Source organism: Seriola lalandi, unplaced genomic scaffold (genome assembly GCF_002814215.2).
Source record: "Seriola lalandi dorsalis isolate HSWRI2012SDOR001 ecotype SW California unplaced genomic scaffold, Sedor1 jcf7180002054367, whole genome shotgun sequence".
Lineage (NCBI taxonomy): Eukaryota > Metazoa > Chordata > Actinopteri > Carangiformes > Carangidae > Seriola > Seriola lalandi.
Window position 1 is genome coordinate 316,621 of NW_019524920.1, and position 14,736 is coordinate 331,356.

General features: G+C 39.5%; 1 protein-coding gene across 1 annotated transcript in view; it reads left to right on the forward strand.

Annotated features, from left to right (window-relative positions):
- fstl5 (follistatin-like 5) overlaps positions 1-14,736 on the forward strand; it is a 152,403-nt gene that overhangs the window by 19,985 nt on the left and 117,682 nt on the right. The window contains exons 2-3 of the mRNA XM_023408545.2: positions 5,994-6,135; positions 13,889-13,919. Of these exons, the coding sequence (XP_023264313.1) occupies positions 5,994-6,135; positions 13,889-13,919 (173 nt within the window). The remainder of the gene's footprint in view (positions 1-5,993; positions 6,136-13,888; positions 13,920-14,736) is intronic.

Consider the following 14,736-nt stretch of genomic DNA (forward strand, 5'->3'; position numbering starts at 1 on the left):
GCTTTAGTAGCAGCTCAGCTTTGCAACATTTCTGATTGTACTGGACTGCTCCCTGGTGTAAATCTGCATGACTAGCCGACTTTCAAGTATGATGACTGCAGAAAAACCTCATGCAAGCTCAGCAAAGTAGATAAATAACAGTGAACAAATGGAAAAAAAGTGGTTATTTTACACTCTTGGACTCTTTGCATTTTACACCCATAGAAAAATAGGATATACCTGCCAAAGTCCTGAAAATTGCTGCCACAGGAGAATAATGAATGACACCTCAAATGTAATTTCAACACATGACAGGTTTCAAACACAGTTTGCAAAAATAGCATTTAAAGAATAATATGTCTATGCTGCAGAACAGACTTTTTGAATTGCCTCTGTGGTAAACTGAAGGCCTTTTCTGCTGTTTCTTTCTATTGTATCTGTCATCAGTTAGTTTGGCGGCAGCATAAGAATAAAAATAAGATAAGCTAATGTAGCAGGAATGTGACCTTGTGTAATTTATTCAAATGGAATATCTAGCACTTGAGAGATGTGACACTAAGGTACAAAATGAATATTAGCCAGATAACCTGTATTTTAAAGATGGTAAATGGAAAAACTTCCAAAGTATGTGGTTCCAGCCGTTAAATTGTCAGAATGGTAATGTCTCGTGTTTGGTACAATTGTTAGGCTTTGTGTTGAAATATCAGGAGGTCTGCTTTGTTCTATGTGTGAGTCTTTCAAACAGTACACTGACCTTGAAGAAGTCATTAGCCTAACATTGCAAGTATTTTAGAGTAGTGTTTGGCAGTAGTCAGTTGACTGAACACCTGTGCTTTTTCACCATTGCCCTGTTCTCATTAATTGATGTTTACCTCACTCACACTTGGGAGCTGTATAGTACGACCACACTGGTCTAGTGTTTCCCGTCGAACAACTCATTGGGAACTCAAACAAGCTGAAAGGTGTTGAACATTGCAAGCTTGCATGCTGTCAGTGTGATTATAGATAAAACATTTGAGCTTTGATAGCCATAAGTTGTATTGTAAACTGCATGTAACATGTTCATGGTACTAAACTGAGCTATCAAAAAGGAGTCGGTCCAGTTTTCTCTGATTCTCTGCGTCCAGCTGCTGTATAGGACAGTGGTTCCCAACCTGGAGGTCGGTACCCCCACAAGGGGTCACAAGTTGATAACAGGAGAGGAAATAAGAGTAAATGTATCTCTGCATTGCAAAGTTATGCTTCTTTTTTCAGGCATTCCTCCTAACTTTGCTTTTTTCTTGTAAATTATTGGCATTTTTTTTCCAAATAAATGTTAAGGATAGTAGTAATGTTCTGTTCAACTGCGCCTAAATAGACATTGGAAAGTAAGGTGAGATTATCCTTGCTTGTTTAGGGGCTTGAACCGATAACTTTTCCTGACATCTAGATATTTCATGATATTTGTTCTCAAGACTATAAAATGGCACTTGTTCATTCCGTTTTTTTTGGGTTTGTTGAGAAATAAACAAAGACCCTTGACAACTTTTATAGAAGAAATAGTGGCTAGCAGTACAAAACAGATGGTTCAGGGAGGCGTTGGCTGTGGCTGTTGTTGCTGAAATATTTTGAACACCAGAGAGTTCAGTGCCCTTTTGCAAAAGGTTGAAATATCTTAACTTTAGCTATATGTTGCTGATTGTTGAGACTATATGTTCAGTCTTGTTTGGTAAACATGACATATTGTTTCTGTTACTGAAAAACAGTCAGGGAAGAAACTTAGAGGTTCCCAGTGGACCATCAGCCATATTCAGAATTCCATATTTCTCAGGGGCTTTGTTTAATTATATTTGTGACACGCTGACTGTAATTAGAAAGCTGTAAATTGAAGAGTTATCAGCAATAAGTCAGAATTAGTGTAAGCTGACTTTACGGTATAATAGTCATGGTGGGAGAGGAGTATTCCTGAAGGCCCATTTGGGGGAAAGTCATTCACAATGTCAGGAAAATGTATGGCATGGTTTTAATTTGTATTCCTATTTTCTAGAGTTATAAGTCAACCAACATGCATGACAGCTGATAGAGAATCACATTTATTCAAACCCAGCTAATGCCCAGTGTGGTGCAGTCAGCTGGTGCATACACATAGTATCTTTAACGTGTGCTGTAGTGTATGGATATTTCTGTTATGCTTGTCCCGTGCATTGAATGGCAAAAATCTGCTGAATGAGATGGATGGTGCGGGGGTGGAGGGTGCGACTATGAGCTTGTCAACATATGATGCATTGTGTACACAGTGGGAAATAGGTAGTCTTCATTTGAAAGTCAATGCCAAAGCTTAGACGTGCTCCAGGGGATTTAAAACCATGAGACAGAGTTGTGATGGCACTCCCAAGAGGTGGATAGTTGGGTGGGTGTGGGTGTGGGGGGGGGGGTCCAGGGAAAACTTCTGCACTGTCTCCGGTGCTTTCAAAGGCAAATAAATAAGACTCCCGAATTGCAGTATTTACTCAAACACATACTCTAAGTCACACACAAGGACTTGCACATAGGGTTGGTTGAATATCTGCAGTTTTTTTTTTTCTTTTTTCTTGGAGCAATAATTAACCTGTAAAGCACAATTCAAAGTGTGTGCTAATAGGAACTGGCAGTTGGAGTTGGGCCATATTATGCACATTCTTGTTGCACTGATTTCTGTCTTTCGAGAAAAAAAAAAACAGGGCTGTGACTAAATGACAATTAAGCCATCTTAAGTGGTTGCTGTCTGATTGGCGCTAAAAAGCAAATTCAATTCACAAATCATATTTGAGAACTAGACCTAAATTGTGTGTGCGGTTATGCACCCTGATTGTTTGATAGCATGTTATCCCCACATTTTTATACACTTTGAAACTGTAAGTGCTTCCTTCATCTGAAACCATCAGACTCTTTTCAACACGTTTCAGACAGCCTGTCTTTACAGCTTACTGCTTATCGAAGATCTCAAGGTGATTTATTTTCTTTAAATAAAGAAGAGTAGGTTGTACTGTTTCAATGAAATAAGATTTTCACATTAATACACACGGAGGACAGAGGTTAAGGTAAAGACAAAGTTATTTAAACCAGTTGTTGAATTGACGGCGGTCACTTGGAAAATTTAACCATATCTCCCAACCCTACAATGGATTTGTCTGCTGATTGTTTTCTCAACAAATCGATTCATCATTTGGTCCAGAAAATGTCATCAGTCCATCAGTCTTCCCTTGTCTGGTTTTGTGTAAGCAAATCCCCCAAAACCCAAACACAATGTTATAATGTTACAATGATTTTTTAAAAATGGTTTTAGGGATGTTTTGATTTGAACTTATGATAATTTTTTTTTTAACAAAGTTACAGTTTGTGCTGCTGTTAAATCTTATCGTGTTCAGCTGCAGACAGTTGTTTCTAATAATCTACCCTCACTGATTTAAATAGAATGGAAAAAGTATTGGAAACTGATTATGTGCTGTTGATTGTTCTTCATAATGACAGTTTTGCTTTTGTTCAACTTCTGCCTTCAGTTTTGCTTCCATCCCATTGCTCGCTCTAGTTTGTCATCTTGCCAAAGCTCTATTAACAGTAATGGTGCACAAGATGAAAAGAAATAGACTCAATGACAACAAAATTAACTCACCAACAGAAACAAAACTCAGAAAAGTGTTTGTGCACTCTGGTTTGAAACAGAGATGATTTAAATGTGCATTGTTCAATCCACAGTGAAGCCAGTTATGGCTCTTTTAATGAAATATGAAACAGCATAGTTGGCAGTTTAGAAACTCCCACTAAGATAAGTAATGATTTTGTAGTCAGTAGGCGTAGAGCTGGGAAGTTATTTGTACGTGTTGCAGTTGTGACTGATCATAATGAGTTAAATGTCTGCGAGAAACTGTGCTGTGTGACGCAGTTGAACTTCTTAAAACTGTGCACATGTCTCTGTCTGTGACACAGCATCCTGCAAAACTTAGTCCATTAATAACCCATTTAACACTGGGATGCCGCAAAGAAGTTGATTGATTGTGCTACCAGATATGGTAATCCACCTAGTGTGGCTAAAAGACTGTGTTAGCAGAGAAGTGGAGCAGCAGCTGCTGCAGGCAGGGTTCCTACCTGGATCTGGAGAGTTTAGAAATGCACAGTGAATGAATATGATCACATTAAAGAGGCAATAAGTAAGATTTTTAATGCCCCATGGCACAAAATGGCCATAATAGTCTGCAGGGGACTGGTAAGGCTGTTGATCATTAGCAGAGTTTTAAAAATTACTTTACCAGGTTCAGAGATCTTTTGAATTTCCAGACCTATACTATGGAACAAAAACACCCTGCCCACCGGATTATCAAGGAACTTTAACACCCCCTCCCTACTACGCTGTCTCAGACAGAAGTGAGGGACTGGCCTAACGAGATATTTCATTTACAAACGCTAAAAGCTTTGTTCTGAAAAGAAAATAGGCCAAAGACCAAGTCTTAATGCAGCAGCGTTATGGTAATATGTTGGTTATGACTTGGACTGTAGTCTCTTTGTAGACATTTCTTTAGAATATTTGCTCCAGTTAACTGTATCGTTTGTCTTGTTTGAGAAAATATGACTTTAATATTTCTATAAATTCAACAGTGGATAGGTTGGTCGTTGGGCTGCTGATAGGTGAAAGTTGTGTAGGAGGAGACTCTGTGAAGGTTGTCTCAGAGATTGACGATGAACCCAAAAGTCTGGGCCTGGGTGTTGGATCTGGAAGACAATTACATACACACTGCAGCTGTTGATATTTGTTCTTCCAACTGAAAGTTATAATTCCATCTGGATAAATCACATACAGTGCATAGACCATGTTCTTCATATCTGTTAAAGAAAAGAAAGAAACGCTGGGTTGAAATGAAAAGGGAAGGAGTTTCAAAGCAGAAACTGTGCAGGGGATCTGCAGGTGTCAGGCAGCTCAGGAAGACAATAAAAGTCACATAAAGTCACGGAAATAAAGTTTCAGTGTTCCCTCTTTGTCCGGAACATCACAGTGACATGCCGCTCTGCTGGTGCGACCTCCTGACCTCCGGTGAATAGCAAGTGGGCCCACAGAGCTGCCACAACATTGCCATTGTTGTCTGACTCGGTGTCACTCAGGAAGAACAAGGAAGCAGGGTCACAATCCTGCTGTCAGTCATCCCACTCCGCTGGAGGATGATGAGCAGACACTGGTGGCTTGAGAGGGCTTAGGAAGTACAGCTCAGTGTTTGTCTGTGAAAATCAACAAGTCAAGTCGAGTCAAATGTATTTAAGATGCGTCTCTAACAAAGGGTATTTTTGCGATGTGCTGCACCAAGAACCGAGAGCATAAATGCAGATAAAGATGTGGGATAAAAATAAGAAGGAACAAGCACATTGCAGATTTGAACAGAAATCATGTGTAAGGCAATATGAAAGCATTGGATATCACATACCTCTGTATTATCTGCATCTTAACTTCCTTGAACATTGCTGTTTCTGGGGCACACACATTTTCTCAGGGCATGTTTTTTTTTTTTTTGGTTTTGTTTAATTCATGTAATGCAAAGGTCAAACTTGTTTTCACACCCTGTAATGAATAATTGAAAATGCAGGCATGTTGGAGGTGAATAGTGAATATTCTCACTCCCTTAAATAAATATTTAGGTTACGTGTCTGCAAGGGTGTAAGGAAACTGTTAAAGATGTAATCTCTCCGCTACATCACAGTTGTTTGACTTAGACACTCACTAATTAATCCAAAGCCCTCACTTTAATTGCCTTAATATATTGCCTCTTTGTCTTCTTTATTTTGATTTTCTCATGATGTCTAGTTCCCCTTAATTGATTCAAAAGGAGATCTAATCTGCTTGCTGAGTGTGGGGCACGTATTGATAGCTTTACTTTAAACCAGCGACAGTTTTGCGGTTCCCATTGTCTACACTAATTACAGCAGACTTGATGTATAGTCTTGGCCAACTGGAATTGAACCTCCAGAGTGTTGGAAAAGAGCGCTCACCATTCTTGCTTGGTTTTTGACAGGAAAAGACCAATGAAGACAGCCAGATGGTGGTCGGCGGCAATTTTACTGTTGGGGCTTGCTGTGCCTGGTGCCGACGGGAGACCCAACAAGGAGGGATTCGGGTTGCCGCCCTATCGACCAGTCGTGAGATTCCGACACAAGGTATTGATTGCTTTCTTTTTTAATTTGCTGTCTGTAACAAGAGCTGTATGTGCTTTTGCCAAGTATAAAACTAATTACAGTGGCACTTTCTTGCTGCATCAGATGACTCTCCTGTGGTGGTTGTTTTTCTGCCTGCTGAAAAATACTTGATGAATCATTATCCCTCCCTCTGTGCCGGGGGACCGTCTTTTCAAAGACAACATCAGATTATTGCGAGGCACAGCTGAGCAAAGATGAAAACGAGCTTTGAATGAAGTGAGGATGCTCGCATGGCATATTAGTTGAACATTTAAAGTAAAATATGTAACTGAATGCTTATTGATACAGGGCAGACCCCATTATCAAAATCCGCCGCTTTTATTAATCTCTCTCGCTGTATCTCAATGAATGCCCCCTCTAAACTAGTAGACTACTCTATTTATTCTTCTCTTCTGTTCCAAAATGCCAGAGTAACAGAGAAGGATCTGTTAGAACCAGACTAGGATAGAAATGGATGGTTCTGGCAGACGGAGACTTGAGGAAAGCAAAGTGTTTTGTCAAGAGGCATTAGTTGGATTGTGGCTCTTCAGTACACATTTCCCATAAGCCCCCTTTGCAAGTCTGTTCACTGGTAAACACATCTCCTCTCTATCCAATCCATGATAAATATTAGCAGTGACAATAAAGGAAAAATGGATTTAATTAAGCTTTTTACTTCAAGGCAGTCTGTCATCTCTAGACTAAATATTGCATTTAAAATTTGTTTAAGTCGACTTAAGTCACATCTGCACGGGAATGAAAGGCAAAGACGGTGGTACTAAAGGATGCGTGGGGTGAGAGGTGGTTAGAAAGAGAGGGAGATGAAGAGGGAGACGGAGGGAACAGATGGTAGGAACGTCATTGGACTGCATCAGAGTTGAGCGAGAAGCTGGGAGATATGCAAAGCTGTTGAATCGACGCAATGGTCAAACACATTCTGACCTTTTGAACAATTTATTCAGGGAGATGCTTTCGAAATACCAGGACTGCAGGTATCTGCTGTACAAGAGATCTGCTTCTCTCTAGCCACCACTACCCAGGAAATTGATTGTGTGCGTGTGTGTGTGTGCTAAGGTGTGTTAAGGACGTAAAGAGCTTTAAACTTCAAGACCCAAAAATCCTGTAATATGATCTCAGTAAACTGATGACATGGCACTTCTTCCAGGCTGGGATGCTTCTGAGAGAGAGGCACATACTGTATATAAAATGTCCACTTCTGTTTGGACGGTGTTGGATTTCAGTCTTAAAGGACCACTGTTGAAGATCACTGCTGTATAACATTATCCCTGTGTGCAGTGTGGCATTGCACCATTGTCTTGTCAATAGTTCGTACCCTTTCAGATCCTACATATCCTGGGCTAAACAGAAACAAGAGAAACTAGTTTTCCAGATTTCACCGTCTCACTGGTTTGAAATGTTTCTTTCTATAGCCTGTGTCCACTCCTTTTTATAGCTATAGGATTTTGGAGACAGATAGCACGTTACTTTCTGTATCAACATGTGTAACTGATGTCCTTGTACTTGAATTTTAGTGTGGTGAATTTACAGGATCTGCTTAAGGGGCCATGGGGTGCCATGATAATAAAATATAGGTAGTTTTATGTCTAGGTTTTGGTTGGAAATCTGGAAAACAAGTGAAAAGTAAAGCTTGTTTAGATGATTAAAAACAAAAATTGCTGAATTAAATGTTCAGTTACACTGTCCTGCCATAAATTCTACCTTTTTTTATGAAGTTTATAATGTTCAGTTTTGGTCAACATTGTCAGAAATGTGTAAATTCAATGATATATTTACTTGTTTTTTATTGTTAAAGTTGGTGTTGTACTGAACTACATTATATCGAGGTGTTTTCTAATATTTTTGAGAATTCTCTATCTCTTTTTAACTGGGCTGTATTTTTACATAAATACAAAATAATAATAAAACTAACTGGTGTTTCAGAATGTGCCTCAAAAACATTCTTTATTTTATAGTAGTGGCTAAAAAAAAAACCAAACATCTCACAGAATATATCCTCAAAATTTATTGTTAAAACTAGCAGCTTTTAGGATTTCAGAAGCCGTTTAAAAGGCACTGAGACACAAATCTTCGAGGTGGCTCTCCTAGTGTTAATTGCAAAATTTGCATTGCAACTTTTCTTTTTTCTTTTTTTTTTTTTCCACTTGAAACTTTTGCTGGTTGTACTTAATTTTTTTGTCCCCAGTACGATCCTCAGTCTGTGGTTCACCTTCTTTTGTGTGAAACAGAGTGTAGTTTCTCTTGTTGAAACAAACTAGTTTGGACTTCCTCTCTTTTTATTGCCCAGTTTTGGAACCAGCGTGACTTTAATAATTAAAGTAATGTATGTCCACATGTAGCGGGAATTTGACAAGACGCTACAAAAATGATGTATGTGCTTTTCCACTCCAATGAAATTAATGTGCCAGGCACTGTGATTACATCGCAGAGGAATGTCATTACAGCATCTGCATACCATTACAATTTGTCTTGTGAGAGGACAGAGGTAAACTCCGCTCATCTATCCGCCTGTCAAACGAGGGTGTGGAAATTTACAGCCATTGCAAGCCTTTTTCCAAAATAGGTCATTGGCCTTTTTTGTTTTTGAGACTTTTCTCCACTGTTGAATAGAAGAGAAGCTTGGCTCATCCGCTTGTCAATACTGTTTAGTGAGCAATTTACAGAACAGCTGTTTTAAACTGAGATATTATAGAGAAGCAATACCACATTTAAGAAGAGGTTTACCTCCGATTTTAAGTTTTTGGTTCTCTTTGAAAGTGTAGTAAGTAAAGAAAGTCCCTAATTGCAAAATAATGAGAAATCCATTTCATAATTCATAATTTGCATCATGTTTTTTAATTAAAACCTTGTCACATTCATCATTTGTGAAGAACAGGGTGAGACAATATTTTTAATAACATGATTACGTTAATTTTCTCATCTATACATCCAGAGCGATGCGATGTGCTCTGCTCTAACCTGTAACCCCAGCGGCTGTGTTAATGCTATGCCTTTTCATGTACTTTGAAGGACAGTGTTTGACAAGGGTAACAGGATCGGATACGACCTTATAAGCTTTCCTCGCAAAGACTTCAATCACCAGGAGGCACTCGGCCATAAACAGCTGGTCACGTGCTCTACCCATAATTCCCTTGGTATTGTTTCAGAAATTCACTGTGAAATCCTCCACATGGGGTCAGGTATAGGACGTAGATCATTTACACCAGAATTCAACCCTAATGATAATTGGTTTTAATGAGAATTCACGATGGTTACTGTTCTCAAGCCTCTGTAACATGGAGGTCTTTTTTTTTTATTTTTATACCCTTTTATTTCACTCAGGCTCTTTCCCGATGAGTTTCCCTGTAAGAGTGATGGAGAGGCTCTGTGTGTAATTTGTGAAATTTGTGGAAAGGTATCCAGGCTTGCCCGACACGAGGGACAAAAGCAATTTCTGAGAGTTTGTCGCTCTGACATCAAGCTGTTATGTCAGGACAAACAAAATGGAGGCAAGGACAACTGTGCAAAGCCCCATCCATCCAGCACTGGCTTGGCCACATGGCAAATCTAGATTAACAGGGGATAAGCAGAGAGAGACGGGGGGAGAGGGAGAGGGAGAGAGAGAGAGAGAGAGGCAAATGAGATTGAGATAAAGAGACAGGAGATGGGAGAAATAACAAGAATAAATCACAGAATTCACAAACAGCTTGATGTACAGTAGCTGCTCTTAAAGCTGCAATAGGCGATGTTTTGCTTAAATGTGACTACTGTCAGTATCATTTCCGCCCTCCTCTTCTTCAGCTGGTCAGTTTTAGCTCCAACCCTTGTCACTCATCTTGATGAGCTGTCTACTTTCAAATGGCAGCCAGCCTGAGGGGGAGGTAACCAGCGTCTGTGAAGTCTCCACAGGGGCTGAAGAAGCAGACACTGTATGGAGCCAATCTGCTATAACGACAAGATGCTGATGCCCATGCTGGTGTTAATCTCAGGTTTCCAGAGTCTGTTCAGCCGCATGCTTATCTTTGCTGTTCTGTGGCTTGTTATTTACTGTGCTTTGCCTACTATTGATATATAGACTTATTGCAGTGTAGCAACTAGCCTCACCACCCTCTGTAAATAGCTGCAACACAGCTAACCACAGGCCGCATACACTACACAGGAAATCTTCAAGTCTTAGGGGAACTGGGGAATTCAGGTGTCAGGCGAGGCAAGCATTCAGCCCATAAAGGGCTTAGTGTTTAAAAAAATAAAAAGATAAATGCAAGGGTCTGTGGTGGTGTGGATGAATTGCTACAGGTAAGGCTGCCTGTGCACTGAAAGTTGCAAACTCTCCCAAAATATTCTCTAACATTTTGACTTCCAAGAAGAATTAAGATATGCCATAATGCTGCTTAGCAGTTTATAATACTACAAGGGGAAGGCTCTCTGTTCTCTGTTGCAATGGTTGCATGGTAAACAGTAGCATTGCAGTATTACCAAGTGACCTACCAGGAATACGCTTATTTGATTTGCCTGTGTAGTTCATTGTGAGATGATATGGCATTGGGCTGCAGCAATAGTTGCGTCAGATTCAACTTCTTTTGTTGGATGCCTTGTGTTTTTTTTTTTTTTTCCTCTGTTGCCATCAGGACTTACACTGTCCCAGAGGTGTGGTCACATAGACGTCAAGGTTTTTTTTTTTTTTTTCTTTCTTCACGCAGCACTTACAGATAGATCCAGGATCACTGATAAGATACTGAAGTGTATCTTCTACCTGCAATTTGCAGTTATATGTTATAATTGAAGTGTATTTGAAGCTGATGGTGTAGAAGAGGGAGGGATGTGAAGTCTGAAGCACTACAAGAAGGGGCAAGGAGGAGGGTGGTGTTGGTGGAGTAAAGGGGGTTAAGAGATAAAGCAAGTGGGAGAGAGAGATGTGGGCGGTCAGCCAGCTAGCTTTGACAGGGGCAGATGAACCACGGGTTGTACAGCTGGGTGCTTCACCGTCCCCAGAGTCTTAGGGCAGCAGAGACAGACCTGCCAGCGGCCCTGGGGAAATCACTCTCTTCAAACAAATGGAGTGTGAACACTGTCTGCCATATGCAAATAAGCCCTATTTGATATCTTCCCTACCTGTAGTGCAGCTCGAAATGTCACCTCCTCTAGAGGGTGGTGGGGATACGAAGAATGTCAGAGTCACAGGTGTTTTCTGTGATTTGTGCTTATTGGGTCGCTAGTCAACGATGTTTCGTATAACATCCTCAAAGATGCTGGGCAGACAGAACAATATGGTTAAGTTAGCTGTGTCTTACTTCATGGTTTCATAGAATAATTTCAGCGTATTCATAGCCACGCAGCTTGCATGGCTTTTTACGATGGCAATGTTGGTTTGATCCATCTGATCACTTTGGTCCAGACTGACGTGTCTCAACAACTCTGTACAGACTTTGTACAGACATTCATGTCGCCTAGATGACGAAAACCTACAGACTTTGTTGATCCTCCTGGCTTTTCCTCTAATGCCACCAGCAGGGTCCACATTTGTTGTTCAGATTGAAAAGTCTTGACAACTGTCGGATGGATTACAGGGCAGTTTTGTACAGACATTCATGGCCTTTGTGAACTTTGACGATCCTTTGACTTTTTATGCAGCACCATTGTCAGGTCAAAAGGTCAATGTGTTCAATTTGATTTATCTGTTAAATAGTTTTTAACAGCTTCTTTTCAATGAACCCCATAAAATCTGACTAAACTGTCCGTCAAAATAAATGAACTACGATAACAACTAGTGGCTTTTGCATATGGACATTTCCAGACATAGTGTAGCATAGTCATACCTCTAGTTACAACAGTGTAAATCTAATGAAAACTAATTATTGATCAGTTTAAAATTACTTATTAAGTATTCATCAGGAAAAAATAATCATCTTCTCAAATACTTTACTGCTGTTCTGTTTTTGTTGTTTGTTCATTTAACATTGTTGGGTTTTTGACAGTTGCTTGGAAACAAAAAACACGATGAATCCATTGATCAAAAAGGTAATGAAAAGATTAATTGATAATGAAAATAATTGTGAGTTGCAGGTTTACAGCATTTCCCAAAATGTGAATAACGTCATCCTGAAAAAGATCTGCGAGGCAGTTGTTTCTTCATGAGTGAAACTTGTTAGTGACAATTTAGTAAGAGGAGGTGTCAGTGTAGTTGACGTGGTATTTTCTTGTCAGTTTTCCGCTGCAGTACATGAGCACCAACAGTTGCATTTAACAGCCTGGCTCCCACAGGAAATCTCTACATTCAACGTAGGAATTGTTTAGTGCGGCACTGCTATTGTGGGTTTGCTTTCCTCTGATAGGTGTCTCATTAGCAGTAGAAGTTATAAATGCAAGCGTACAGACTCGTTAGCATTTTAATGGAAGTGTAAGAATGACAATATAGAGAAAATGGCACGGATAGAATCACTGTCAAGGGACACAGTATAAAATAACCAAACTACAAGGTGAGCTTAATTATTTTTATAGTCAAAATTAATATTTTTTCACCAAATCTCTTAGATAAAGTTACACTTATATGTGTGAAATGCTTTTAAGCTATCACATACTTGCTACATACATATTGATTGACTTTTTTAAAAATATGGAAACTATGCATTATGCAGATTTTGTGGGCAAACCCAGGAACTGAGTAATCTTCTATTTTTAGTAGGCAGTCAGGGACCGCAGTTCATTATTTACAGTAGACCTGTTGCATAATGCATCTTCTTCATAACATCACCCTGCTAGAGCTGGTAGAAAGGGAGAGTGAATTTTTCTGCACAAGAACGAGAAGGATGAGCTATGCAGATTTCACAGTAGAGAAATCAAATATTTATGCCTCGTTCTTTCATATTCATGGCTTGGGGAGAGCAGCTACTTAGAATAGTAGTCCTGATAGCAACGTTGTCTACAACTGTCATGACTATGCATCTTCCAAATGCAGCTGATTTTTATAGTTCACCTACTCAAGGGGTCGTGGTTATTTGCTCTTTATATGTCTCTGCACTGTGATTTCTATTGAGTGACTCCTCTGTTTTCTTATTCTGTCAAATACAGTTCAATTGTATTTTGGTTCATCTTAAAAAGAATGAAAGAATGAAATAACGGAAGGGAAGCAAAATAACAATCATGATGGAAACCAGTAGAGCAACAACGAGATCCACAAATTGCTGTTATAAAATTAGAGTGAGAAAAAATTTAAGTACTAATACTGTATAAAGGAGAACAAACAGGAAGAAAGAAATTGGATAAACGTGACGCAACAAATCTGAAAAAGAGGAGAAAGAAGGGAAAAAAGGAAGAATGATAAAAAGGTCTGTAGTATACAAAATAAAATCCTAGGGAACATGGCTATGTTAACCAGTTGATATATTTATTAATAAGTATGAATTAAGTATTAATATTGTGAATGTGAGTGAGTCAAACAGCCACTTAACATAATGACACATTAATGTCTGACTTATTTATGCATCATTTGTTGCCAATCAAACAGGCAACACCACATTGCCTCAGACAAGTTCCTACGGTCAGAGTGAAATCCTTGAAGCTTTTGCATTTTGCCTGCATCGACATGTATTACATGGTCTGTAGAATACAATTCCTATAGTACAGGCACCAAGTATTTCACTCATTCAGCTAAATGAAAACAGCTTCCTGTCATATTGTTGATGCAGTGATCTTGTGGTTTATTATAACTGTGTTCTCCTTTTTGTGTTTGTTCCAGCAGGATGGGATCCCTGAGAGCTTGAGGATAAAGGGTGAGTCTCTATTTCTAATCTCCCCCCTCCCCCTCCCCCTCCTATGACTTAAAATGTACAACCAGCATTGGACATCATGCAGTTTAGGTGTAGGGTGGTTGTCTGATGGAGGCAACAGCATGACTTAAGCATATCTGCTATAGGATATTTCAGACTACCCATGGTGTATTAGTGTTTTACTTTTTTAAAGAAAAGCACCAGACAAAACCGGATTCTTTAACAAAAACCAACTTGGAGCACAGCACTCCATCATCTGATCTTTTGAACCAGTTTGTTTGGTTTAACAAAAGGATATCTCACCTGATAATCATGTTTTGACACAGTGAACCAACAGCTACTGTGGCTGGGGGCAAACATTTGCTCTGCTGGTCTCAGTTACCCGCTACAGACAGGTGAAAAAATGTAAGAAAAAACCAATATAAAGTTTCTTAGTAAGGCGTTTCTTAGTAAACTGAACAACTTCATTGTGCCTTGACATTGAATCTACAAGTCTGTGGGACTCTACTGGAGGGATGAACACCTTTCTTCCAAAAGATATTCCCTCATTTGGTGTTTTGCTGATGGTGGTGGAGAGATTTCTAACATGTCGGACCAAAATCTCCCATACGTGTTCAGTGTGGTTGAGATATGGTGACTGTGAAGGCCAGAGCATACGATGGAGGGCATTATCACTCAAAAAAACCTTTGTATTGATTTGCAGTGACCCTTCCCTCTGAGTGGAACAAGTTAGCCCAAACCATACCAGCAAAATACCCTTCACAGCATAACAGAGCCACCAGATCCCCTCACTGTAGGGGTCAAGCATTTAGGCCCGTAC